This window comes from Hypanus sabinus, chromosome 16 (assembly GCF_030144855.1).
Source record: "Hypanus sabinus isolate sHypSab1 chromosome 16, sHypSab1.hap1, whole genome shotgun sequence".
NCBI classification, from domain to species: Eukaryota; Metazoa; Chordata; class Chondrichthyes; order Myliobatiformes; family Dasyatidae; genus Hypanus; species Hypanus sabinus.
The window spans coordinates 11,055,569-11,083,549 of record NC_082721.1 but is presented as its reverse complement, the minus strand read 5'-3'; the positions used below and the strand labels follow the sequence as shown (position 1 = coordinate 11,083,549).

General features: G+C 43.1%; 1 protein-coding gene across 2 annotated transcripts; it reads right to left on the bottom strand.

Annotated features, from left to right (window-relative positions):
- Positions 1-437: 437 nt before the first annotated feature.
- On the bottom strand, positions 438-24,302 carry LOC132406010 (phospholipid hydroperoxide glutathione peroxidase-like). 2 transcript variants are annotated; one of them, XM_059991130.1, is made up of 7 exons: positions 24,153-24,300; positions 12,193-12,287; positions 9,540-9,684; positions 6,130-6,281; positions 3,971-3,995; positions 3,774-3,833; positions 438-735 (listed from the first exon to the last, which is right to left on the bottom strand). In XM_059991130.1, the coding sequence occupies exons 1-7, from the start codon at positions 24,228-24,230 to the stop codon at positions 703-705; spliced, it is 588 nt and encodes a 195-aa protein (XP_059847113.1). In that variant the 5' UTR covers positions 24,231-24,300; the 3' UTR covers positions 438-702. The 2 variants fall into 2 exon arrangements, with proteins under 2 accessions (XP_059847113.1, XP_059847112.1); XM_059991129.1 differs by lacking the exon at positions 438-735 and adding an exon at positions 785-1,792 and having other exon boundaries at positions 24,153-24,302.
- Positions 24,303-27,981: the final 3,679 nt, after the last annotated feature.

The following is a 27,981-nucleotide window of genomic DNA, read 5'->3' as shown; positions in this document are numbered from 1 at the left end:
ATGCAACAGCATCTGGTATACATATAGTGGAGGATAAAACTGGTAGTCACCAACAGACACATGAACATGGCGAATTGTGTACATCAGGAGTGTAGGGTGGATGACAAAGCGTTTGCTTCAACTCCACAGCAAGAGGAAGCTTACCAGTCCAGTCTCACCACCTCTATAAACGGAACAGCTTTGGAGAATAGTGGATCTGATTACATGAAGACAGGGGAAATACACCAAGAAACAAAACTAGTGGATCTCCTTTTAATTACTTCAGAACCCCAATAAATATCAAATACATGTGGGAACAGATTTAGGATTCAAGGATCACAGGAGGAGAATCAGTAAGATTTGAAGGGATGCAGGAGAGGGATTAGAGTCCAGAGGAAGAGTAAATGTAAAATAAGATTTTGAAACGTGGTCTAAACAGTGAACATTCACTTCAAAGGTAACTAGTGTCAAGATTTATTGCAATTAACAAGGAATTCAAAACAGTTCAGTTTTACATAATTGTATATTAGGGCTGATGAAATATCCAGCAAAGATTTGCCAAAAAACTCAACGTGTTCATCAGAATTTCCTCCAAGTATGCACACACATTATCAGGTCCACTCTCCCTACATCAGGTTTACAAGCAGACCATCATTGATCTGGACCGAAAAACTGAAATTCACTACATTGAGTTTACATTCCACCAACAGCTTGCACTGGTCTTTATAAGTAGTTAGGAAGATCTTTTTCAATGGCCTGTTTGGAATAAAGACAAATTGTTAACATAGCCATTTGCTTAGAACCAAGCTAAAATGTCATTCTCATTACAGGGTCGTAACATCTTCCATAATGTGGCACTCAAACCTCAAAAGCAGGGGCTCCCGCATTTTAACCTATTTTTAAAGCCACAAACCAATGCCATTAAGGAGTTAGTGGGCCCCAGGGTGGGAACCTCAGCTCTGAAGCAAATTTCTACTGCAAGATCATATCCTGATGATCAATTAGACTTTGGCCAGCACAATCTTCAATTAAAATGTAAGTTATAAAACCAAACTATTTCACTAACTGGACTCGGGAGGGATGATCTGCTTCCCCCTGGCATAGATGACCAACGTGATATTGGTCACGACGATTCAAGGGAGGTACATGAAAATGATTCCAGGATTGAATGGCTTGTCATATGAAGAACGTTTGATGGCTCCGAGACTGTATTCACAAGGGCTGACCTAATTGAAACCAATCAAATGTTGAAAGGCCTCAAAAGAGTGGATGTAGAGAAGATGTTTCCTGTGGTGGGGGAAGTCTAGGACCGGAGGACACAACCTCAGAATAGAGGGGCATCCTTTTAGAACGGAGATGAGGAGGAATTTCTTTAGATAGAGTGGCAGATCTGTGCAATCCGTTGCCACAGGCAGTTGTGGAGGCAAACTGTAAATGTGTATTTAAGGCAGAGGTGATAGATTCTTGATTGGTCAGGGAATGAAGGGATACAGGGAGAAGGCAGGTGATTGGGGCTGAGGGAAAATGGATCAGCCATGATGAAATGGCAGGCGGACTTGAGGGGCCAAATGGCCCAATTCTGCTCCTTTATCTTATGGTCTTATATGAACAAGGATTAGCCTCATTGGCTGGCCACTCATAAAAGTGCAATGTCACAGGAGCAGTTTCCTAATTTGCCATTTGTTCATTGAGCTTCACTGATGTGTGGATCATCTAGTGATCTACATGCTAATTCCAACTTGGTTGCATCTCATTTTTGGAGTTGTACTTACCTTGCTTTTCCAAAAGAAATGATGCACATAGACTGCAGTCCCTACACAAAGGAGATGTACTTAGTGGTAAGATATCATTTGGGGATGACAGAAGTTAAGGAGTTAAGATAGTTAAAGGATTTGATAGGATTGAGGCAGGAAATATGTTCCAGATGTTGGGAGAGTCCAGTACCAGAGGGCATGGATTGAGAATAAGAGGTCAGTTATTTAAAACAGAGTTGAGGAAGAGCTTCTTCTCCCAGAGAGTTGTGGAGGTGTGGAATGCACTGCCTCGGAAGACGGTGGAGGCCAATTCTCTGGATGCTTTCAAGAAGGAGCTGGATAGATATCTGATGGATAGGGGAATCAAGGGATATGGGGACAAGGCAGGGACTAGGTATTGATAGTGAAAGATCAGCCATGATCTCAGAATGGCGGTGCAGACTCGAGGGGCCAAATGGTCTACTTCTGCACCTATTGTCTATTGTTATGGTGTGCTGAATATAGGGATGGTAGGTCAAGGAGAACCTAAGAGAATGGGGTGAGGGTAGATGTGTGGGAAGTGGAGATGCAGCCAAATGGTAGTGGAAGAGAAATCCTGCTTCCTGGGGGGAGGAGGGGGAACAAGTCAGATGTTCTAGAATGAAAAACCTCACCCTGAGAACAGATGCAGATTCAGATAAACTGAAAGAAATGATCAGTGGGAAAAGGTGTAGTCAAGATAACTGAGTGTCCGGTTTGCAAAAGATGTCAGTGGATAGGTAGTTGGTCTCTAGAGATGAAGACAGTGATTGAGAAAGGAGAAGGAAGTGTCAGGTTAACCAAGTCAATCTGAGGGCACGGTGGAAGTTGATGTATTTGACAAATTCAGAACAAGTGCAGGAAGCAGCACCAATGCAGATGTCAGTGTAGTGGGGGAAAAGTTGGGGAGCATTACCAATATAAGCTTGGAACACAGACTGTTCCATGTGGCCAACAAAAAGGCAGACATAGCTAGGACCCGTGAGAACTCCCATTTGTACATCTTTGGTCTGAAGAAAGTGGGCTACTGAACTTCCTGCCACTCAGGTCTCACCACGTATGAAGCACCAGTAGCATTATACTGTTTACTTTTTAAACCCTTATTGTGTATGCACCTTAATATGTTAATTTGTGGCAATCTTACTTTGTTATGTGTACTGTGGTAAACACTTTGGCCCGGGGCAACATAGTCTTGTTTGGCAGTATACACGTATAGCATATGTGACAATAACTTAAGCTTGAGAGGAGCCGTAGGGACCAATACCAGCAGACTGAGGAGGGTGGTGGTGGTGAGGAACTGCTAACAAGAGGCAGAGAGCTTTAATGCCTTCCTGATGTGGGATGGAAGTGTATAGGGACTGGGTGTCTATGGAGGAAATAAGATTATCAGGGCCAGGGAACTGAAAGCTACTGAAGTGATGGAAAACTCCATATGTGGGATCCTGTGCAAGGGACAAGTTAGGGAGGAATTAAGAGTGCAGCAATCTGGCCTCAGCAAGGTAGAGGTCAGTGTGCCAGACTACAACAGCACCGTCTTTGGCTGCAGGTTTGATGGTGAAGTTGGATTGTTGTGGAGATTGGAGGGTTAGAACAGGCAAAGTCAAAATAGTTACCTGCCAGCAGATTATAGCAGTTATAATGAAAAGATCCAGGCCCTGCAGAAGATGAGAGTAGAAGTCAAAGAGGAGGAGCACTGAACAAGTGAGGAGTAATGGGGAATGATTGTCAAAGTAGAAGACCTGGTGATAGAAGAACTTGATACATGGTGGGCGTGAAACTCACTGAGGTGTGAGCACAGGGAGACAAAGACAAGGCCCTTGCCAAGGATGGTACGTTTTGCCTCAGAGATGGTAAGGTCAGGGGATGGTGAAGAAATGGCAGGGATTGGAGCTGGGGTCAGGACAGATAGAGGTTTGTTAAATTTAGTTGCAACTTTGAAGCATTCCAGTTGTTTATACAAGGCCTTTGTAGACCAAGTAGAAGGCATACTAAGCATTTTCTGGAGTAGATTTAAATACTTACTACAGGATCATCCATAGGAGAATACCTCTTGACAACCTGACCTTCTTTGTTAATTAGAAACTAGAAACAAAATAAAAGCCAGTAAGACCATCAGCATCATTATCACTGAAATATTTTATATACAAAGGTCAATGTTAGCATTTGCTTACTGTAAATTCTACATTTAAAGACCACATGTTTTAACTACAAGGGCCTACCTTAGTGAAGTTCCATTTAATGGCACTGCAAAGAGAAAAAATGAAAAGGCTTCAGATTTTTCTTCAACATTGAAGTGATAGAATCAATGTGAAATTATTCAAAATAACCCCAAAATTTGATAAAAATCTATAGCAGCTCACATAACAAGTGGAAACATAAATTGCTTCTCCAGAGTATCGTTTCCGCAGCTATGGAGTGGTCACAACACTCTCAGTCAAACAGCACAGAACTGGTCCATGCCAAAGTTCCATCTGACCTAGTCACATTTGCCTATGACCCACTAAACCAGGGGTTCCCAACAGACCCCCTCGGTTAATGGTGAGGGTCCATGGCATATAAAAAGGTTGGGAACCCCTGCACTAAATACTTCCTGTCCATGTACTTGTTGGTGTACCTTTAAACATTGTTAACCTGCTTCTCATCTCTTCCTTTGGCAGTTCATTCTACGTAGAGACCATTGTTTGGGTGAAAAGTTTGTCCCTCTGGTTCCCATCTATTCTCTCCCCTCTCACTTAAAGTTCTTGTTCTCAACGGCCCACTCCTGGAAAACTGACCCTGTGCATTCACACTATGGCCCTCAAATTTACACCCCTCTATAAAAATCACCCCTTATTCTCATATGCTCCAATGAAGTCCCAGCATGCTTAACCTCCTTCCATAACTCAGTCCTTCCGAGTCCCAACTACATCCTCAGATCTCCTCTGCACTCTTTTCAGCTTAGTAGCATTTTCTATAGCATGGTGACAAAAAAAATTTTAATTGTAGTCTTCAAGTCAAGTCACTTTTTATTGTCATTTCGACCATAACTGCTGGTACAGTACATAGTAAAAATGAGACAATGTTTTTCAGGACCATGGTGTTACAAGACACAGTACAAAAACTAGACTGAACTACGTAAAAAAACAACACCTGAAAAGCCAACATAACATCCCAACTTCTATACCATGACTGATGCTAAAAGCTTTCTTCACCACGTTGTCTGTTTGCAACACCAGCTTCAGGAAACCTGAACGTGGCCTCCTGTACATCAGTAAGACCCAACGTAGACTGGGAGACCGCTTCTCCAAGCACCTACGCTCCATCTACCGGAACAAGTGGGATCTCCCAGTAGCCACCCATTTTAATCCCACTTCCCATTCCCATTTATCCACCCATGACCTGCTCCACTGTCGCGATGAGGCCACAGGTCGGAGGAACAACACCTTATATTCCGTTTGGGTAGCCTCCAACCTGATGGCATGAACATCGATTTCTCAAACTTCTGATAAAGCCCCCCAACTCACCATTTCCCATCCCCTTTTCCCTCTCTGACCTTATTTCCTTGCCCACACATCCCCTCCCTCTGGTCCTCCCCCCTTTTCTTTCTTCCATGGCCTTCTGTTTCTTTCACCAATCAACTCCCCAGCTCTTCACCTCATCCCCCCTCCCTCCAGATTTCTCTCTCATCTTTTAAATCTACTCCTCAGCTTTTCTCCCCCCCCCTCCAGTCCTGCCAAAGGGTGTCAGCCCCAAACGTCGACTGTACTTCCCCCCTCCCCCACCCACAGATGCTGCCTGGTCTGTTGAGTTCCTCCTGCATTTAGTGTATGTTACTCGGATTTCCAGCATCTGCAGATTTTCTCTTGTTCAGAAAACCATGTCTTGGTCCTCCCAGGACTTCCTGTTCTACAATATTTGCCAGGGCCCTAACATTTACCATGCAGATCCTATCCCGATTGGCCTTCCCAAAATGTAACAACCCATATTTAACCAAATTAACTTCCATTTAGTCCACGATAACCATCTTCACTGTCAAAAAACATCTCTGACTGTAGTGTCATCTACATCTTACTAACCTCTCCTTGTATATTCTCATGACACTTAACAATGAGCCTAGAACTCAGTCCTAGACAACTCCACTCGTCACGGGCATTCAGTCCACAAAACAATCTTCTGCCATCACCGTCTGCTTCATACCATCTAGCCAATTCTGCATCCAATTAGCTAGTTCTCCCTTGATCCCATGAGAGCTGCCATCAGTTTCCAGGAGTGAAGATGCGAACTAAGAGGGTCACAATCATTCTGAACTGATTTCCATATGCAAGTCGATTCCAGCTACTGAAATGGAATATCTTCATCCTCTAAATTGGACTGAGTTGCTTTAAAGATGAATACATACTTTCCCATCAGCCCTTTTCCTTTGGGCTGTTCCTTCATCCACTTCCAGAGCAGGTGTGCCTTGTCCCCGTTTACATCAATTTTGCTGTACATATCAAACTTTACATTGTAGGTATTGGCAAAAGCTTTGATTTGTTCCTCAGTTCCAGGCTCCTAAAAAATAAACATTGACATTCGTTTCAAACAAGATTTAAAATCTATACAAACTGTAATAATTTCCAAAAAAAGACAGTTGAAGTTCAGTGATTCAGTTTTAAAATTTGCATCATGGATTAGCTGGATTGCACAAGGCATCTTGCCCATGTATAATCAGTTCTGTTACAACTGTAGGAGAAACAACGAGACTTGGCACCAGGGTAGCCTAGCAGTAAGTGCGAAGCTTTTACATCTCGGGGTACCAGAGTTCGGCATTCAATACTGACATCACCTACAAGGAGTCTGTCCTTCCTCCCCATGGAGTGTGCGGGTTTCCTCCGACTACTCTGGTTTCCTCCCACAGTCCAAAGATGTACTAGTTAGCAGGTTAATTGGTTATTTTAAATCATCCCACGATTAGGTTCCGGTTAAATCAGGGGTTGCTGGGCAATGCGGCTTAAAGGGCTTATTCTGTGCTGCTTTTCTAAATAAAATAATTACTTATGATTATAATCATTTGATTGCAGTTTAGTTTACTCAGTGTACCTTATCAACTGAAGCTGACAAGAAAACTCTGGACACAAGAGGTATTACAGATGCTTTGACCAGTGACCAATTCACATTTGAGATTGATTAACAAGAACAAATTAATTTTTAAGGAAGGCAGGACAAGTACAGCGGCCGTCATCAGTGTGGTGATCTTCAGGCTTCAAGCTCTTCGAAGCTTCAGTCGGAGAAAGCTAAAAGAAAAGCTCTGGGTTAAGTTTGTTTTCCTTTTCTTCTTTTCTTTATGTCTGCTCATTTAGGACAGTAGAGATGCCAGGCAGGATAGTGGAATGCTTCTCTTGCGGGATTTGGGAAGGCAGTTGGACCTCCAGTGTTCCTAATGACTACAATTGCCAATAGTGCATCCAGATGCAGCTTCTAACAATCTATGTTAAGAAGTTGGAACTGGATGAACTCCGGATCATTCAGGAGTGATAGACAGGACATACAGAGAGGTAGTTACAACGAAGGTGCAGGACACAGGAAGCTGGGTGACGGTCAAGAAGGGGAAAGGGGTTATGGAGCCAGTGCAGAGAACCCAGTGATATCCCCCTCAACAACAGGTACAGCTCTTTGGATACTGTTGGGGTGGGGTTGACCCAACAGAGAAAAGTCATAGTGGTCAGGTCTCTGGCAGAGTCTAGCTCTGTGACTCATAAGGAGGAGAAGAGACACACTGTGGTGAAAGGGGATTTTTCAGTTATGGGAACAAACAGGAGGTTCTGTGGGCAAAAACGAGATTCCCAGATGGCATGTTGCCTCCCAAGTGCCAGGGCCCGGGACATCTCCGATCAAGTCCTCAGCGTTCTTAAGTGGGAGGGCAAACAGCCAGAGATCATGGTCCATATAGGTAACAATAAGATGGGTAGGACGAGTGATGAGGTTCTGCATAGGGACTTCAGGGATTTGTGTGTAGTCTCAACTTGCTATCCATGCCACGTGCTAGTGAGGCTAGAACTAGGAAGATAACACAGTTTAATGTAGCTAAGGAGGGCGTAAGATTTTTGGATCATTGGGTACTCTTTTAGAGGTGAGACCTGTATAGAAGGGACAGTTTGCACCTGAATTGGAGGGGGACTAATATCCTAGCAGGAAGGTTTGTTAATGCTGCATGATGGGGTTTAAACTAGAGTTGCAGGGGGATAGGAACCGGAGTGCCAGAACAGTTAGTGGAGAGACTTTGAAGGCAGATGTTGGTAAGACCTCAGTCAGAAATCATAAGGTTGAGCGTGGTGCGAATAGTCCTGAGCTGCGTATATTTCAACGCATGAAGTATCGTAGGAAAGCCAGATGAGCTCAGGGCTTGGATCAACATCTGGAATTAGGATGTTGTAGCCGTTAGTGAGACCTGGTTGAGGAGGGGCAGGACTGGCAGCTCAGTATTCTGGAGCTTGGTTGTTTTAGACATGACAGAGCGGGAGAGATTAAAGGAGGAGGGGTGACGTTACTAGTCAGGGAAAATGTCACTGCAGTGTGTCGTCAGGACAGACTGGAGAATCCGACTAGTGAGGCATTACGGGTGGAACTGAGATATAAGAAAAGCATGACCGCGTTAATGGGGTTGTATTACATACCACCTAACAGCGTGCTAGGGATTTAGAGGAACAAATTATTCTAAGGGTTGTAAAGAAAGCTTTTCGCACATTGATTTACCAAGGCCAATATACTGAGTAAAGGAGATGGGATGCAATGTTTGAGCTCAGTAAGACATCGATGAGGCCTAATTTGGAATACTGCGTGCAGTTTTGGTCACCTCCCTGCAGGAAAGATATTAAACAAGTTTGAAAGAGTCCAGAGAAAATTTACAAGAATGTTGCTGGGTCTGGAAGACCTGAGCTATAAGGGAAGATTGAATAGGTTAGGACTGTACTCTTTAGAACGTGGAAGATTGAGAGGAGATTTGATCTCCAAAATTATGAGGGGCATAGAAAGGGTAAATATAAGCAGGCTTTTTCCACTGAGGCTTGGTGGAACTACAACCAGAGGTCATAGCTTAAGGGTGAAAGGCGAGAAGTTTAAGGGGAACACAGGGTGGGGGTGAAAACACTTTTTCACTCAGAGGGCCATGAGTTTGAAATGAGCAGCCAGTATAAGTGGTCCATGCGAGCTCCATTTCAATGTTTAAGAGAACTTTGTACAGATATTTGGTTAGTAGAGATTTTGAGGGCTATGGTCCCGCATTGGGAGAAGGCAGTTTAAACAGTTTTGGCATGGATTAAATGGGTTGAAGGGCCTACTTCTGTGCTATACTTCTATGACTATGCTGGAAATCTAGAGCAATACACACGATGTGCTGGAGGAGCTCAGCAGGTCAGGTGGTTTCTATGGATGGGAAGAAACAGTTGATGTTTTGGGCTGAGAGCCTTCATCAGGACCCTTCACAAGTCACAAAACCCTATTTTTAAAAGTTAGTACCAAATTAGAATTAATCAAAATGTTTTAGTCCAAACAAGTTCAGAGTTATGAACCGAGCTTCTGCCCTACGTGAAGTCATGAAAGACCAGCGTGCTTTGATCTACGGGCATTCCCTGGATTAGACACAGCTTCCATTTTCACAGACACCCATCAGTTGAATTTGTCCACCAATTACAAAATAATACTAAGTGTCCAACAAGTCGGGTATCTATAACCGAGCTGCAGTCTGCATCATGAAAATTTCTTTAAATACCATCAAGTGAACAGAAAACTGCAATACTTGTTCAATACTTGCTACCTCTGCCTAGAACTCACCTGCTTGCCAAACTGATTGCAAGGGAAAGCCAGAATCCGTAAACCTTTCTCAGTATACTGATCGTACATCTGAGTAAACTGAGTGTAGTTTACGGAAGTCTTTCCTCATTTGGAGGCCACATTTGTGACGATGCAGACAAATCCCCTAAAATAGAAAAACAAGTTTAAAAAGACTGTTTGTGTTGGTTGGGGGAATGGGGAAGGACAGTGAAAGAAGCCAAAAGGCAAAGTCCAAAAACTTAACTACTTACAGCAGCCCGTTAATATCTAAACAACAAAGCGTGCATTTAATAAGCCAGCATTTGCAAAGTCCAGACAAAACACTACAGATTTGCTACTTGGACAAATCCAAGGTCGGCGGAATTTAAAGTGCCAAATTCTGGCACACTAAAGCTTGTTTAAAGTTTTGAAATCCAACCAACTTGTAAGTTTAATAGCATGTTACCTAACATGATGAAAATAAATTTCAGCAAGTTCTACAACATTCTTAAGAAACTTTATTTTATGCAAAGTTACATACTGAAACAGTTGTGACTGTAGGGCAAAAAGGGTTAGGACAGGCATGGGCAAACTACAGCCCGGGGGCCATATGCTTTTTAAGCTTTTTAATCCGGCTTTTTAATCTGGCCCGCAGAACTTGATGAAATTATATTAATAAACCTTGTTAACGTTTTTTCCCCGCAATTCTGGCGTTTTCCCAATAGATGACGCACTCTATATACATTGACCTTTGTTGAGGTGCAGCGTATTACTCCACATTTGCGCTTTACTCTTTGTTCGGCTCGACCTATTTGTGTGAACAGGCGTTCAGCGTCATGAACATCAACAAAGCCAGCCACAGATCCAAGTTAACTGACCAACACCTCAGATCCATCCTGAGAATCGCCACAACAAAACTAAATCCAGACTTCGATGCGCTAGCTAAAAAGGGAGACCAACAACACTGTTCCCACTGAAATTCAAAATAAGTTTCTTCGTTGTGTTACGTAAAAAATGCATTTGAAAATATTTTTTTCCAATAAGCCTTGCATGTTACATGTCATTTCTGTTAAGTGATGGACGTGAGTAGTGCGCAGGTGCACGTACGTTCTCAAAATAAAAAATGCGCTCCAGATCAAATAACGCGCTCCGCATACTGGCGTGCTGTCACTGTTCTGTCCTTGTGCTGGTCGTTGTTGAGTTTTGGCACAGGGGACAATTGAATAAGAAGGAGCAGGACAAGTAGACCTGCATCTCCTACCGTTTTTGAAATAAAGACAGTCAGGAGGAGAGTGATGATGATAATATCTTGAAGGATAACAGAATTTTCAGTGCTTTAAAATAATAACCTGTAACTATTAAAAAAAGCTGTATTTTATTCATTTAATTTTCAGTGTTTTAAAAGTCATTTCAATAAATAGCTAAATACCATGGGACTTCAAAGACAGATATTTTGTTGTAATGCATTTGTTCATTTTCAATTGAAATTAAAGCACATGTTTTCTACATATCCCATGATATTTTATTTTCTCTTATGAGGTGTATTACCAAAACACTCCGTCCATCTGCTCCTGGTCCGGCCCCCCTGTCAAATTTTAGAACCCTTTGTGGCCCACAAGTCAAAAAGTTTGCCCACCCCTGGGTTAGGGGCTAGAGAGTTTCAGACAGATCTAAAAAGTCATAATACTGCAGGACTTTTAAACAGTACTGCAAGTTCACTTTGTTACCACTAGCTAAAATAGGCTTCATGTCCACTATTTAATAGACTAGTTGCACAAGTAGGACAATTATTTGTCAATTTCCAGTGACCTCATGGTGAAACTAACAGAAATAATGATGCCCCATTGTTGGACAGATTACATGAAAAGATTTTTCCTCCCAAAACTTTTTCCAAAAGTTTTGTCCAACTTGTCAATTTCCAAAGCAACTCAAGTGGTTCTCGGATTCCCCATTGAAATCACGTTATAATGACTTGGCCTGCCTAATGAGGTGGCACGGTAGCTTAGTGGTTAGCACAACACTTTCCAGTGCAGGCGACAAGGATTCAGTTCCCACTGCTGCTTGCAAGGAGTTTGTACATTCTCCCCATGACCGTGTGGGTTTCCTCCGGTTTCCACCCAAAGTCCAAAGACATACCGGCTGGTAGGTTAATTGGTCATTGTAAATTGTACCGTGATTAGGCTAGGGTTAAACCAGAGTGGGGGGGCCAGGGGTTCCTGGGCAGTGTGGCTTGAAGGGCCAGAAGGCCTGTTCTGTGCTATATCTCAATAAACACAGGAGGTGAGCCACCATTTGGCCCATTGGTAAAATGCTAGCTCGCAGGGCCATGGAGTCAATCCAGTTCTTCCTCTCATTCCCCCATACTCATGGAACTTAGTTTCTCTCATATGTCCATTCATCTCCCTTGATCCCTTTTGCCATCAATCTACTTTGAGTAACTTGACCAACAGTCCGCCTTTGGGAACATGGAGGAAATTAGCGCAGCACTGATGAAGAAATCTGGCATCAAAGAGAGAACTTACTGATCGGGTTGGGTTCAAAACAAGTTCCTGAAGTTAAGGCAGCTGCACAACTGCTGGAAATGTTATGGGGTATAGGAATTCAAGCAAGCACAACACAACTGTTAGATGTTCATAAAAGCCTCTATTTATTGGAGCAACACACAAAAACGCACCTGTATTTGTCCAGGGAGACTTCATTACCATCTATGTCTTTGGCACTAAATTCATAAATGGATTGGGACTTGCGCCAATCTTCTGGTTGTGCACTCTGGAAAGAGATTTAAAACGTGAAGACACATCTCAGCTGGCTAATCCATTTAGATTCATAGACGTTGAGCGATACATCAAGGAAACAGGCCCATCACTAATACTTGTCATTGCCAAGATACTAGTCTCATTGGCCTGCATTTAACCTATATCACTCTAAGCATTTCCTGTCTGAATATCTTAAAACGCTGTAAGTGGACCTTGTTTCACTGCATATAAACACTTGCCCCTCAGAACCCCCCCCCCCCCCCCACCCCAGCCCAAAATCTTTTTCCTCAACTGAAATTTATACCTTTTAGTTTTAGGCTATGTAGAGCAGGGGTTCCATTTGCTTCATGGTTTTGGTCCATGGTATCAAACAGGTTGGGAACCCCTGATGGAGAGGAACTGCTCAGAAGTCACTGTTAGTTCAGAGGAATTTCAGTTTCACAAATCTCAAATCTTACTCAATCCCTACTTTACACCAAGTGTGCATTTGGAATCACAGTCAAACTCATTCCATGACCACTGCTAGATCAAGTTCATTAGCTAAAAGTCAAGGAGTGCCAAGAGCAGGGGTTTCCAACCTGGGGCCCATAGACCCCTCAGTTAATGGTATGGCTCCATGGCAGTTAAAAAAAAAGGTTGGGAGCCCCTGACCTAGAGCAATTCAGCAATCAATGAAAATCAAAACCACTGCTTATCGCAACTTTCAGTACTCTGAGGAGGAAACACAATCACCCCAGTATGATCAGATGCCATGTTAACCAGAATTGACGTGCTTACATATTTACTAAACCTCCTCATGAACATTAAAAAATTTAATGGTTAAAAAGGTTAACAAATGAGTCACGTTGTAATCAATATAACACTCATGGCATTGCAGTGTAGTGATTAGTGCAACGATATTACAGTCTCCTCCTACAGTCCAAAGATGTACCAGCTAGTAGGTTAATTGGTTATTGTAAAATTTTCCCATTATTTGGCTAGGGATTTGCTGGTCAGTGCAGCTCAAAGGGCTGGAAGGCCTATTATGCACTACCTCAAATAATAAAATTGATTAACTGCTTAGGGTCATAGTAACCTTGGGAAAGCAATTTAAAAGCTGTAAAGTTCTTGGGTCATTATTTGCAAACATGTAATCATACTGATTACAGATCTTAGGCAGAACCACTAGATTGATCTCAGCTTCTACCCAATCCAAACTTGCAAGGTTGCAGAAGTAAATCCTTTTTCAAAAGATCAGACTGATAATCCATCGCGTCTGTGAAAGGATAAGACATCTGCAAACTAAGTACACACAAAATGCTGTTCTTCAATTAATTTGATATTGAATGCTCAAAAAAATTGACCCATATCATCAATTATAAAGAAGTAAATTCAAAAATATAGAATATTGTTGCACTATTATTTGAACAGGGACAACTTCAGCTGCAGTCCACGACATTTCATGGATACCAGCACTGTAAAGCTCCCTGCCAACAACTGGCAGCATCACCACCAACAAGCAGTTAAATCTAGGCTCCAGTATCCGTAGTTCTGTCTGGGTTTTCTGCAGAATACTGGTATCACCTTGACATAATACCTCAAACCTATATAGTTCAATGGAGGTAAGTGTACCAAGAACACTACCTACCTGGCAGATAAGAGTTGTAACAAATAGCTTTATAGTTCTGAACAAAGCAAGTTCTCTCAAATCCTCCAATTCAGAACTTCACTAACTTTACATACAGCGTTACAAAAAAAGCTCTTGTTTCAGCATCAGCTGAAGACGAGCAATAATCAAAGTATATTATAAGTTCCAGGTCACACACATTCCTGAACAGGATCATATACAATTACTCCCACATTGGCTTGGGTCCCCACTCTTGGAGTTGCCTACCCATTAACATGGTGGGATAATCAGAGCACAGGGACCATCAATCTCTGGAGCAGCAAGACTGCGGTAAATGCAGATCCCCAAACACACATCCGATAAACATCTGATCTTCCGAATGCAAAGACTCAGATACACTGGCCTAGAACAAGTCAATGGGGCAATAGATTGCTCTGGGGAACAAACACGGACGCAAAAGGGTGAAAGGCCAACCTCTAACAAAAGGCTCACTGCCACGACACTCCTGAATGAAAATGGAGCCAATATGAATGGATGAGAAAACATGGACTTCAGAAACATTCAAAAATCAGATGTGCTCCCTTCCATTCATTCCCATGATTCACCCCACTGCTCCTCGATCAGATATGGTCTCCATTACGTTGGGTAGGGAGGTGCTGCTTCTTCACCATTTAGTGTATGAAGGGAGGGGGAAAAAGTTTTCACCTTCTGACTCTAAAGTCCTTCCTCTATCCTCTGTCACAAAAGACAAAGACATCAAATACAATCATACACTGGAATGTTGAAGCATCGATACATGCCTCTTCACCCAGTCCTGGAGTCCTTCAATAAATTTGGTGTCGATCAGGCATAATTCAACAGTGAATTTCGAGGAAGACAACAAATGGCATTTGTAATTCTTTCATCTTAAATTACATTAAACTCTATAATCCTATCAAAGACCACTCCCATTTACTTTCATGCAATTCTTCTCCATCTAACACAGGGGTCGGCAACCCACGGCTCTGGAGCCGCATGCGAATCTTTCATCTCTGTGCTGCGGCTCCCTGTGGGTTTGGAAAATAAATGGTGAGTATTTAATTAAAATGTATTTTATGTTAGTTTGTTAGTTTTTGAAATGTAATTATAAATTTGAAGATTATGGTGATCTTGTACAATCTAAATAAAACGTGTTTTTTGTTGCTATTAATATACGTCACCACTGCCAATGCCTGACACCCGCCAGTGCGTGATTTCTTTAATTTTTCGATCCAAGGTAGGCTAACTATGGAGAATTCTAAAAAAATAAAAGTGACTGAAGAAAACAGAATGTTTAATGATACGTGGGCAGATTCATTTGCTTTCACTGCTGACGAGACTGGTTTACCAGTATGCTTAATATGCAATGAGAAACTAGCAAACAACAAAAAGTCAAAAGTCGCAAGACATTTCCAGAATAAACACGCAGCCTTTGCTCAGAAATATCCGGATAGAGATGAGAGAGAAAAAGCCGTTTCGGAACTGATGCGGAAGGTTGATCTGAGCAAAAATCATTTCAAGAAGTGGATGAAGTCTGGAAAATCAACTACATATGCTAGTTTTGTTGCCGCTCAGGAAATAGTCAGGCACGGGAAACAGTTTACAGATGGTGAATATATAAAAGAATCTTTCATTAAGATTTCAGAACATCTATTCACGGACTTTAAAAACAAGAGTGAAATTGTGCAGAAAATCAGGGATATGCTCCTCTCTGCAAAGACTGTCAAAGACAGAACCATAAAAATGGCAGAAGACATCACAAGACAGCAAATTAAAGTCATCAATTCAGCTGTGGCCTACTCGATTATCTGTGACGAGTCTAAAGACAAAGGTGATATTGAACAAATAGTGCTGTTCTGCCGGTATGTAAACTCTGCCGGGCCACAGGAAGAAATGATTGAGTTGATACATCTAAAAGGCCAAACACGGGGGGAGGACATCTGTGAGGCTGTCTTGAATTGTTTAAGAGCCAAAGGAATAAAGACCACCCACCTGGTGTCAGTAGCTACTGATGGGGAACCAAGTATGACAGGAGCGCACAAGGGATTTGTGGCTTTACTGCAGAAGTCGCTGGACAGAAAGCTGCTGACTTTTCACTGCATCTTGCACCAAGAGGCACTGTGCGCTCAAACATTTCCTCCGGAATGCACAGAAGTAATGGATGTTGTCATTCAGATTGTCAATAAAATAATGGCAAAAAGTTTAAATCACCATCAATTCCGTTTGTTACTGGACGAGCTGGAACGCGCATATTCTGATCTCCTGCTGCACAACAAAGTCCGGTGGCTATCAAGAGGGGAGGTACCGAAATGCTTTGTCGCGTGTCTAGAAGAAGTGAAAACTTTCCTGGACAGCAAAGGGCTCACCTTTCCCGAGCTGGAACAGCCAGACTGGCTAGAAAAGCTACACTTCATGGTAGACATGACAGTGCACCTGAACACGCTGAACACAGCTCTTCAGGGGAAAGGACGCACAGCCCTGCACATGTTGGAGGATGTTTTGGCATTCGAGCGCAAGTTGACAGTGCTTGCCAGAGATTTACAGAAAGGCACATTGTCTCACTTCCCCAATTTGAGAGAGTTCAAGCAAGCTCACGACATGATAAATTCAGAGTATTTACATTCTGCAATCATCGCAATGCAAACATCGTTTGGGAAACGCTTCTGTGAGTTCAGAGAGGAAAAAAAAACACATTATCCTTCCCGGTCACTCCCCTAAGCATCGATCCATCCCTACTGAATACGACTGCATTGGCAGGTGTGAGTCAACCTGATCTTGAGATGGAACTGGCCGACATAGCCAACAAAGACATATGGGTGTCCAAGTTTAGACGCTTGACAGCAGACCTTGAAGATGTTGCCCGTCAGAAGGCCGTTCTTGCTCAGAATCACAAACGGAGTGATATTGAAAACCTCCTCAAATCGGACAAACTTGTGTTCAAAACATGGAATGCTATCCCCGACATTTATGTAAACATTAAAAAGTATGCGCTTGGAGTCCTGTCGATCTTTGGATCCACATACGTATGTGAGCAGGTGTTCTCCAACATGAACTTTATTAAAAACAAACATCGCACACGCCTCACAGATGACAGCTTGCGATCCTGTGTAAAGATGAAGGTGATGTCATACAGCCCTGATGTGCAGACGCTGTGCGCTGAGGTCCAGGAGCAGAAATCCCATTAACCACGTATGATAAATATTTTAATTGCCTATTATTTTACGTATATTCATATTTTTTCATTGTTCAGTGAAATAGTCCTTTTATTTTTCAGGTTGACAGCTGGCTGACGTTATTTTTGGTTTGCTGCTGGCGGAAAATTTAAGTTCGGCGTTTTTCATAAATACAAGGACTCAAATAGACATTGAGTATTTTACTTAAAACTAACCTTCAACCCAACGTCTATTTTTCGGAGTTCAAAATGTTTTTGTTGCATGCAGAAATGTAATTTCGTTTTCTCTGCAGGAGTTCATCGATTTCATAAATGCAACACATTATAGTTTGTTTATACATAGCATAAAGGCAAAAAAAAAGTTGTATGCAGTGTTATTTCACTTTAAATGTCAAACGGGTTTTGTGGCTCCCAGTGTTTTCTTTTCTGTGGGAAACGGGTCCAAATGGCTCTTTCAGTGGTAAGGGTTGCCGACCCCTGATCTAACACCTCATCCCAATTCTCACTGTCTCTTCCTTTTCCACACCCTTTACAACCATCTCACTGATATACATGGGGACAAGGGACTGCAGATGCCATTATCTAGAACAACAAGCAATCTGCTGGAGGAACTCTGCAGGTCAGGCAACATCTGCAGAGGGAAACAGAAAGTCAACATTTCAGGTCGAGGCACCAAGTTCCTGTAGTATCTTGTTTGTTGTTCACTGACAGACACGTCTCCAGCTTTCATCACTTAAAATTAGTTGTTCTGTATGAAAGAAGAGCAACTGGAAGCAGTCCAAAAGGTTACAATAAGGCTCTGTGTGAGATGCTTTTGCAACCCAGACTTGTTCATAAGTTAGAAGAGAACAAAAACTGTGGGAGAGGATCACTAATCGGCAGTGAGGGGAGAGAGAGTAGGCATAGGACGAGTAGTGGTTAGCAGACCTCACTGACTCAATGAGCACATCTGCTCAACTCCACAAAGCTCCCTGAATACTACAGCCCAGACGCTTGTGGGTGGCGGTCAGGAGGATAGAAGGGACACTAAAATGCTCTGTTCCCATTCGACAGAAGACACCTGCAGCCCCACAACAGCTAACAAATCAATCCCATCAGTCTGTCCGATGGTTATTTGCTTCTGTATGGGATGTCCATAAATTGGGCATTCAAGACCAGGGAGAAGGTCTGCACAATTATTTTATGCCACTCAAGGTAAACCTTTCAACCAAAGTGAAAGGATGCCCTAGGCCAGCAAGCTGCAAATGTCACAGAGGCTTCAAGCTTTCAACTCAGTGCCCCAGCACACTGCAGGGTATCACCAATGATCCATACAAATACCAAAAGCACTCATTTCAAGCTGTGGTGCGAGAGGCAACAGTTCTCATGGGAAGTAGAGAAACCAACCAGGCCTCATCAGCAGAAACTAATTATTGATGAAGTTCAGCATCTCAAAACTAATCTATTTCTATGCTCCACCATCCGCCAAGACCGTCAGACACTTCCCTGTACTGACCTCATCCCATGTTTTTCAATAAAAAGGGACTAATTTAAGCTCAGTTAATCTAAAAAGGCATCTGTATGAAAATTAATGTTACAGAAGCAAACACAAATTTTACAAAATTCACAGCAAGCTTTCCATTAAAATACAAAAACAAAAAAAAAATGCAACAGATCAGGGAGCATTTACGGAGAAATGACCCAAAACGTTAACCGCTTCTCTCCACAGACACTAGCTGACTCACCAAGCTGCTCTGATCTTTATTCCACAGTCAACCCTCCCAAGACTGAATAAAACTTGTACCTCTGACATTTTGAAAATTTAGATCAACTTGAGCTATGTAAACAAGGGCCTGTTTCAGCAACACAGAAATATTTACTGACGCCAATAAAGATTAGGTAAAGCAGGACCAAGCAGTATCTGTGGAGAGAAAGCTTGATCAATGACCATAGAGGGTAATTGCAGGCAAATGTATCATGAAACAATAAGGCATTTTGAAGTCAACCACATTTTCTGGATCATAGTCTTCACCACCACTAACCACCACCTCCCTCCCTAATGCTGGGTATTGATATTAAGGCAAGTGAGGCTCCGCACTTCCCACCCTACCACACCTCAACTGAGTTTTACAGGAGCACCATTCAAAGCATCCTGACAAGCTGTATCTCCATCTGGTCTGGGAGCAGGCAAGCATCGGATCAGGTCCCTACAGAGAACAGCTGAGAGGATCACAGGGGTCTCCCTACCATCCATCAGGGACCTTTATCAGGAGCGCTGCATATGCAGAGCCCTTGGAACTGTCAAAGATCCCACCCATCTATCCAGCATCCTTTGACTTTCTACCATCAGCCAGGAGACTCTAATGCATAAAGACAAGGACAGTCAGGACGGGAAACAGCTTCTTCCCTCAGGCCCTGAGGCTTCTGAACTCCCTGCCGCATCACATCCAAAGTGTCAACGGATAACTTGTTCTGTACCCTACAATATTTAATTTATGCATTTTACTTTGTTTATTTGTATTTAATTCTTATTTTCCCAAGTTATTGTTTGTCATGTGTGTAGTGTGCTTAACACCCTAGTCCAGAGAGACATTGTCTCGTTTGGCAGGATACATGTATATAGTTAAATAACAATAAACTTGACTCGATATTTCCATCAGACTATTTGACCATTCTGGACCTGAACACACTGTAACTGACATTAACTGACGGTACAAGGATTCTGGAACCACTCTGATGTAACTGCACACCAACTGCATGGTATTACAAGAGTGACCTCATGTGCAGGAACTGCAAGGTGATGTGATGCTGTTTCAGAACATGAACACTACAGCACAGTACAGGCCCTTCGACTTACAATATTGTGTCAACCTTTTAAAAGCCTTCCACAATTACGTACTGCAACAAATTACCAAACCAATTCTAGATCCAATCAGCCAGCTCACCTTTGCTCCCCTGTGGCTCAAGTCCGAGAAACAGCCTACCATGCAAGACATTGCTAAATGCCGTACTAAAATAAAGGGTTTTATCATTTCGGAAGACCTATCCTGGGTCCAGCAAGCAAGTGCAATAACAAAGAAAGCACGGCACGCCTCTATTTCCTTAGGAGTTTCTGAAGATTTAGCATGACATCTATAGAAGGATGTCAGAGTTTTAGATATGTGGTGAAGACTATACTGACTGACTGCATCTCAGCCTGTTTTTGGAAACACCAATGCATACAAAATGCTGGAGGAACTCAACAGGCCAGGCAGCACCTCCTGTATATCGGTGAGACCCAGTGTAAATTGGGAGACTGCTTCGCTGAGCACTAACTCTCCATTTGCCAGAAAAAGCAAGATCTCCTGGTAGCCACCCATTCAAATTCTACTTCCCATTCCCATTCTGACATGCCAGTCCATGGCCTCCTTTACTGCTGTGAGGACTCCAAACTCAGGCTGAAGAAGCAACACCTTATATTCCATCTGGGTAGCCTCCAACCTGATGGTATGAACATTGATTTCCTTGAACTTCGGGTAATTTCCCTCCACTACCTCCATTTCTCATCCCCGTTTCTTTCTCTCACCTCATCTCCTTGCCTGCCCATCACCTCCCTCTGGTGCCCCTTCCCCTTCTTCCATTGTCTCATGTCCTCTCCAATCAGATCCCCCCTTCTCCAGCCCTTTATCACTTTCACCAATCAACTTCCCAGCTCTTTACTTCACCACCTACCCCCTCCCAGTTTCACCTTTCACCTACCACCTTGTTCTTCTTCCTTGCCTCCCCCCCTTCTTACTCTGACTTCCATCTTTCTCCTCCTGTCCTGATGAAGGGTCTCAGCCCAAAGCACTGACAGTTTATTTCTTTCCATAGATGCTGCCTGGTCTGCTGAGTTCATTGAGCACTTTTTGTGTGTTGCCAAAGATTTACAGCACATGCAGATTTTCTCATCTTTATGTAAACACCAATGCCCTTGAATGGAAAATCCTACAAAAAGTAGTGGATACGGCCCAGTCCAGCACAGGTAAAGGCCTCCCCACCAATGAGCACATCTACAAGAAGCTTTGTTGCAAGAAAGCACCATCAATCATCAGCGACCCCATCACCAAGGATATGCTCTCTTCTCGCTGCTGCCATCAGGAAGGTGGTACTGCAGCCTTAAGACACACATCTCCAGGTTCAGAATAAGTTACAAAACCTGAAACATCAGGCTCTGGAACCAAAGGAGACAACTTCATTCACCCAATCATTGAAACTTTCCCACAACCAGTGGACTTATTTTCAAGGACTCACCTCATGTTCTTGATATTTATTGTTTGTTTATTTATTAGTTTTTCCTTTTTGTATTTGTACAGTTTGTTGCCTTTTGCACACTCGTTGAAGGCCCAAGTTGGAGTGGTCTGTCATTGATTCTATTATGGATTTATTGAGTACATCCACAGGAAAATGAATCTCAAGGTTGTATATGGTATCATATGTACTTTGATAATAAATATACTTTGAAATAGCCAAGATCTACTGATCTTATCAGTTTTCTTAGTTACCTCCTCAAAAAAAAACTCGTTAGTGAAATAGATTACCCCACACAAAGCCATGCTGATTATCCCTGACTTTCCAAATCTCCATAAATTCCATTCCTTCAGATTTTCTCCAACAATGTGCTGACCACTGTAAGATCACAACCTTAAGTTACCTGGTTTCTCCCTGGTATCTTTCTTAAATAAAGGAGTATCACTGGCTGTCCTCTAGTCTCCTGACACCTTACCCACAACTAAAAAAAACTGCAACAAAAAATTCCATCAGGGCCCCAGCTACGTCCTCCCTCGCTTCCCACAGCAACCTGGGGAACATCCCATCCAGACCTGAAGATTGTCAATTATTATATATCTCAAGATACCAACACCTTCTTCATACTGCCCTGCTCTAGATTATTCATATTATGATGCCCCTCATCATGCCTTGTACCTCGCTGTCTCTTTGCACGGCACTCTCGATAACTGTAACTCTGCACACTGCTTTTCCCCTGTACACACTACCTCAATGTACAGATTGAAATGATCTGTATAGATGGCATGCAAAAGTTTTTTCTCACTATACAAGTGTGAACAGGAAACCATTTATACTCCAGTGAATGCATTATCTTCCGCATTCTTCTCCTCGGTTTGAGTTAGGATCTCTCAAAATGCTAGTGGAACTCTATGAATCACACAGATGCTGCCTGGCATGCTGAAATCCTCTACATTTTGTACATTGTTCCTGGGATCTGCAGTATCATGTCTTCTTTTACGACTTCACCCACAACCATTGGCTCTGCACATCAACTGCCCATTTGGTCCCCAAGATAACACAAGGCCACATGACCCACGAGCAGAACTCAGCCCATCGAGTCTGCTCCACCATTTCAACACGGCTGACCCATTTCCCTCTCAGCCCTATTCTCCTGCCTTCTCCCCATAACTTTCCATGCCCTGACGAATCAAGAACCCATCATCAGCCTTTGCCTTAAATACACCCAATGACCTGGCCTCCACAGCCACATGTGTAACCCCCTGGGTCACCTCAGGCTCGCTCAGCTCGTTCTCATCTAGGGGGAGCAGCCTTCGGCCCCGCCAAACTGGGTAATCAGCTGGTGTGGATGCTGTGTGATGTCCCCGCCTCGCCCAAAAACAGACAGTACACCATATGCGATTAAATGAGTACAATTTATAAAGGTTACTATAACTAAGTGATTAATAATGATACAGTATATATGAAGAAAAAAATAAAGAAAAGGATCCAAACTTATCAAAGTCCAAACCACTTCGTGCACAACCATTGGAGCTCAATTACTGAAGTCTTCTGGCCACCATTTGATCCCCTCCGAACTCCTCGACTCGCAGCTTAGGACTCTCCGAGTGGTCAACCAAGCACATCTAGCTTCATCCCCCTTCCTCGGAGTACTTCCTGGCCTCGGACCCTCGCTTGGGGTCCGATCCTCGCCCAGCTTACAGCACTGCGTCCTCTTTCTAAACCCCCTCACGCCGATCTGCCCAAAAGCCCGTCAACAAAAGCTTACAGACTCAGAAGAAAGAACAATAATCCCCATTTGGTTTACAAAGGAATACCATTCTCGTTATCAGTAAATTTTAACCCAAACAAGCTTCCAGCACTCTCTCGCAACAAATGAGCATTCCTGCTTTTAACAAAACAAAGATGCCCTTTTGATTACATCCACAGTAACAAAGAGAAAAAGAAGAAACCCCCTTCATACATGTGTCAACAAACTTGACACATTCACCACCCTCTGGCTAAAGAGATTCCTCTTCTCTGTTCTAAATGGGCATCCCTCTATTCTGAAGCTGTGCCTTCTAGACTTCCTCACCAAAAGAAACATCCTCATCATATCCACTCTATCGAGGCCTTTCAACATTCGATAGGTTGCAATGCGATTCCCCCTAATTCTTCTAAATTCCAGCGAGCACAGGCTCAGTGCCATCAATCGCTGCTCATATGACTCTCGATTCTTCGGAAAGGAGTTTAGCCCTTGTTACTGGTTGCTGCTAAATGCCAGCGGGAGTTTCTGCCCTTGGATTTACTCCTGGCCCCAGCACAGCTGAAATCAACCCTCATTCACATGCTCACTCTTTTCCCAGCAACCCTTTTGCTCCTAAAATGCACTGGCACTATTAGTAACCTGACTTACCAAATACATTGAATGAGCCTTTTAGGCCTTCCACTTTCATTCTTAGAAAAGAACCTAATTAGGAATCCAGAAATAGGATAAGCTCGTATCCACGGGTTCAAACAAAATTTGAAATGATTCGTAGCGTTATTTGGCCGGAGGCGGGTAAGCTGCCGTGGGAGAAGCCCGGGGTAGGGCCACAGCAGTCGCATTGCGGTGGGATTTTTGCCTGTAGTGCTGAACGGAACGGGCGGTCTCGGGAGCGTCAGGCATCGAACAGAATGAGCCTTGTGTACCGGCAAAGCTTTAAACCCAGACCCTCTGCTTTCTTAGTCAACAGCCCGAAAAGCTGAGAGCGCAACTGCCAAAAGATCCGACTACAACCATCTTTTTGTCTTTTCATACAACCATAGGCTTCATCGTTCCTCGGGGGGGACCAACGCGCTTCCGCAGTAAAACTCACCATCGTCGTCCTTCCCAGCGTCAGAACAGCCAGCCGCAACGTTCCCTTGATAAAGTGGCGACTGCGGTTGATCATCATCCTGAAGCCTGGGGTGGGGTTATGGAGCGAGAGGGCCGCCCACACCGCCTGGCCATTGGAGCCGAATGCCGGAGACGCCCACAGCAGCTCCTGCGAGTGGCAGTCGCTATAGGAGCAGAGTCAGCGGCAATATCACCGGCACATGCCGTGGAATTTGTCATGCGGCAGCAGTGCATTGCAATACATAAAGTTCAATTAAATAGGTAGGGCGAAAAGAGAAGTAGTGGTCATGGGTTCAAAGTCCGTTCTGAGATCTGGTGGCAAAGCAGAAGAAGCTGTTCCTGAATCGTTCAGTGTATGCCTTCAGGCTCCTGTGAAGAGGGGTCCCGACCCATAGATGCTGCCTGACCTGCAGCATTTTGTGTGACTTGCTTTGGATTTCCAGCACGTGCAGACTTTTATCATCCTGACGGTAGCAATGAGAAAGAAGGCATATCCTGGGTGATGGGGGTCCTTAATGACGGATGCTGGCTTTCTGAGGCTTCGGTCCTTGAATATGCTCTATACGCTGGATAGGCTAGTGCATATGATGGAGCTGACTGATTTTACAACATTCGGCAGCTTATTTCGATCCTGTCCAATGCCCCCACCCCCCATGAAGCAGCCAGTTAGAACATACATCTGTAAAAATTAGTGAGGGGGGGGAGGGAAATTAGAGACTGTCATGCAATCATAGAACATTTTGTGTACCATTTTGGTTGCCCTGCTCCAGGAAAGAATGAATTTATTTAGATGAATTAAGCTAATAAGAGCACAAAGAATATTTACTCTAATGCCCAAGTTACAGGGAGACGTTGAGCAGGCTAGGATGACATTGTTTGGAGTTTAGGAGGGTGAAAGCTATAGATAGGCATTGATAGGGTGAATGCCCATCTTTTCCCCCCAGGCTTGTTCAAACTTCCTGTTTTGGAATTCTTGATTGGATGTTGTGTAATGAACCAGATTAAGGAGCAAAGGAACCCTAAGGAATCAGTAATCGTAATATGATAGAATTTGCCCTGCAGTTTGAAAGGGAGAAGCTAAAGTTAGATGTATCAGTATTACAGTGGAGTAAAGAGGATTACAGAAGCATGAGAGAGGAGCTGGCAAAAGTTGATTGGAAGGGGACACTAGCAGGGATGATGGCAGGACAGTAATGGTTGGAGTTGCTGAGAGTGATTTAGAAAGATAGGACAGATTCATCTAGAGATGAATAAGCATTCTAAAGGGATACAACTGTAGCTGACAAGTCAAAGACAGCATAAAAGCAAAACAAATGTAGCAAAAATTAGTGGGAAGTTAAAGGATTGGGAAGCATTTAAAAACCAACAGAAGGCAACTAAAAAGCCATAAGGAGAGAAAAGATGAAACATCAAGGTAAGCTAGCCAATAATATAAAAGGGGATACCAAAAGTTTTTTTCAGAAATACAAAGAGTTAAAGAGAAGCGAGAATGGATATCGAACTGCTGGGAAATTATGCTGAGAGGTGGTCATGGGGACATAGAAATGGTTGTCAAACTTCATAAGCAATTTGCATTAAATTTCACTGTGGAAGACACTAGCAGTATGCCAGACATTTGTGAGTGTCAGAGGGCAGAAATCAGTGCAATTACTACAGAGAAATTTCTCGGGAAGCTGAAAGCAAATAAGTCACCTGAACCAGATGGACAACATCCCCGTGTTCTGCAGGAGGTAGCTGAAGAGATTGCGCAGGTATTAATAATGATCTTTCAAGAATCATTAGATTCTTGAATGATTTCAAAGGACTGGAAAATTGCAAAGTCACTCCACTCTTTAAGAAAGGAAGTGGGTAGAAGAAAGGAAATTATAGGCCAATTAGCCTAACCATGGTTGGAAAGATGTTGGAGTCCACTATTAAGTCCATTATCAGGGTACTTGGAAGCACATTATAAAGTAGGCCAAGGTCAAAATGGTTTCCTTAAGGGGAAACCTTGCCTGTCAAATCTGTTGGAATCTCTTGAGGGAAATAACAAGCAAGGTAGACAAAGAAGAGTTAGTGGGTGTTCTTTGTTTGCATTTTCCAAATGCCTTTGAAAGGTGCCATATGTTGCTTAACAAGAGCCCATGGTATTACAGGAAATACACTAGCAAGGATATAGGAATGGCTGACTGGCAGGAGGCAAGGAGTGGGAATAAAGGGGGCTTTTTCTGTTTGGCTGCAGGTGACTAGTGGTGTTCCACAGGAGTTGGTGCTTCTTCTTACATCATTTGTCAATGATTTGGAAGATGGAATTGATGGCTTTGTGGCCAGGTTTGCAGACGATATAAAAATAGGTGAAAGGGCAGGTTGTGCTGAGGAAGCAGGGAAGTTGCAGGACTTAGACAGATTGGGGGGGGGTGGAATGGGCAAAGAAGTGGCAGATGGAATACAGTGTAGTGAAGTTTATGTTCATGCACTTTGATAGAAGAAATAAAGGCATAAACTATTTTCTAAATGGGGAGAAAATTCAAAAATCAGAGCTGCAAAGGGACTTAAGAGTCCTCATTTAGGATTCCCTCAAGGTTGAGTTGGTGGTAAGGAAGACGAAGGCAATGTTAGCATTCATTTTGAGAGCCAGAATGCAATGGTGCGGCTTTATAAAGCTGTGGTCAGACAATATTCAGTGTATTGTGAGCAGTCATGGGCCCCTTACCTTAGAGAAAAGCTCTGTTGGCATTAGAGGAGGTTCACAAGAATAATTCAGAAATAAAAGGGTTAACATATGAGGAGCATTTGATGGCTCTGTGCCTGTACTTGCTGGAGTTTAGAAGAATGAGTGGGGATCTCTTTGCAACCTACTGAATGTTGAAAGGCCTAGAAAGAGCAGATGTGGAGAGGATATTTTGTATAGTGGGGGTGCCTAGGACTAGTGGGCACAGCCTCAGAATTGAGGGATGTCCATTTAGAACAGGGATGAAGAGAAATTTCTTTAGCCAGGGGGTAGTGAATCTGTGAAATTCATTGCCACAGGTGGCTGTGGAGGCCAAAAATCATTGGGTATATTTAAAGAAGAGGTTGATAGGTTCTAGATTAGTCGGGGGCATCAAAGGTTATGGGGAAAAGGCAGGAGAACAGAGGGAGGTGTAATAAATCAGCTACGATGGAATGGTGGAGCAGACTTGGTCCCTCCTCAGTCTCTAATGCACCAGAGAAAACAATGCAATTTGTACTTCAGCAGGATCAACCAGTGTAGGTCTCACACAGTGAACGTAGGGCACTGGTAGAACAAAGGGATCTGGGAACACAGGTCCATAATTTAATAAAAGTAGCATCACAGGTAGATAGGGTCGAAAAGAAAGCTTTTGGCACATTGACCTTCACAAATCAAAATACCGAGAACAGGATTTTATGTTGAAGTTGTATGACGTTGGTGAGGCCTAATTTGGAGTATCGTGTGCAGTTTTACTCATCTACCTACAGGAAAGGTGTTAAAACAAGTTTGAAAGAGTACAGAGAAAATTTACAAGTATGTCCTGGGTCTGAAGGACCTGAGTAATACGGAAAGATTGAATAGGTTAGGACTTTATTCCTTGGAATGTGGAAGATTGAGAGGAGATTTGACACAGGTATATAAATTTATGAGGGGTATAGAAAGGTATAGGCAAGCAGGCTTTTTTCCATTGAGGTTGGGTGAGACTACAACTAGAGGTCATGAGTTAAGGGTGAAAGGTGAACATTAGGGGAAATACTTTCATTTAGGTCATAGGAGTGTACAATGAGCTGCCAGCACAAGTAGTGGATGCAAGTTTGATTTCAACGTTTAAGACAAG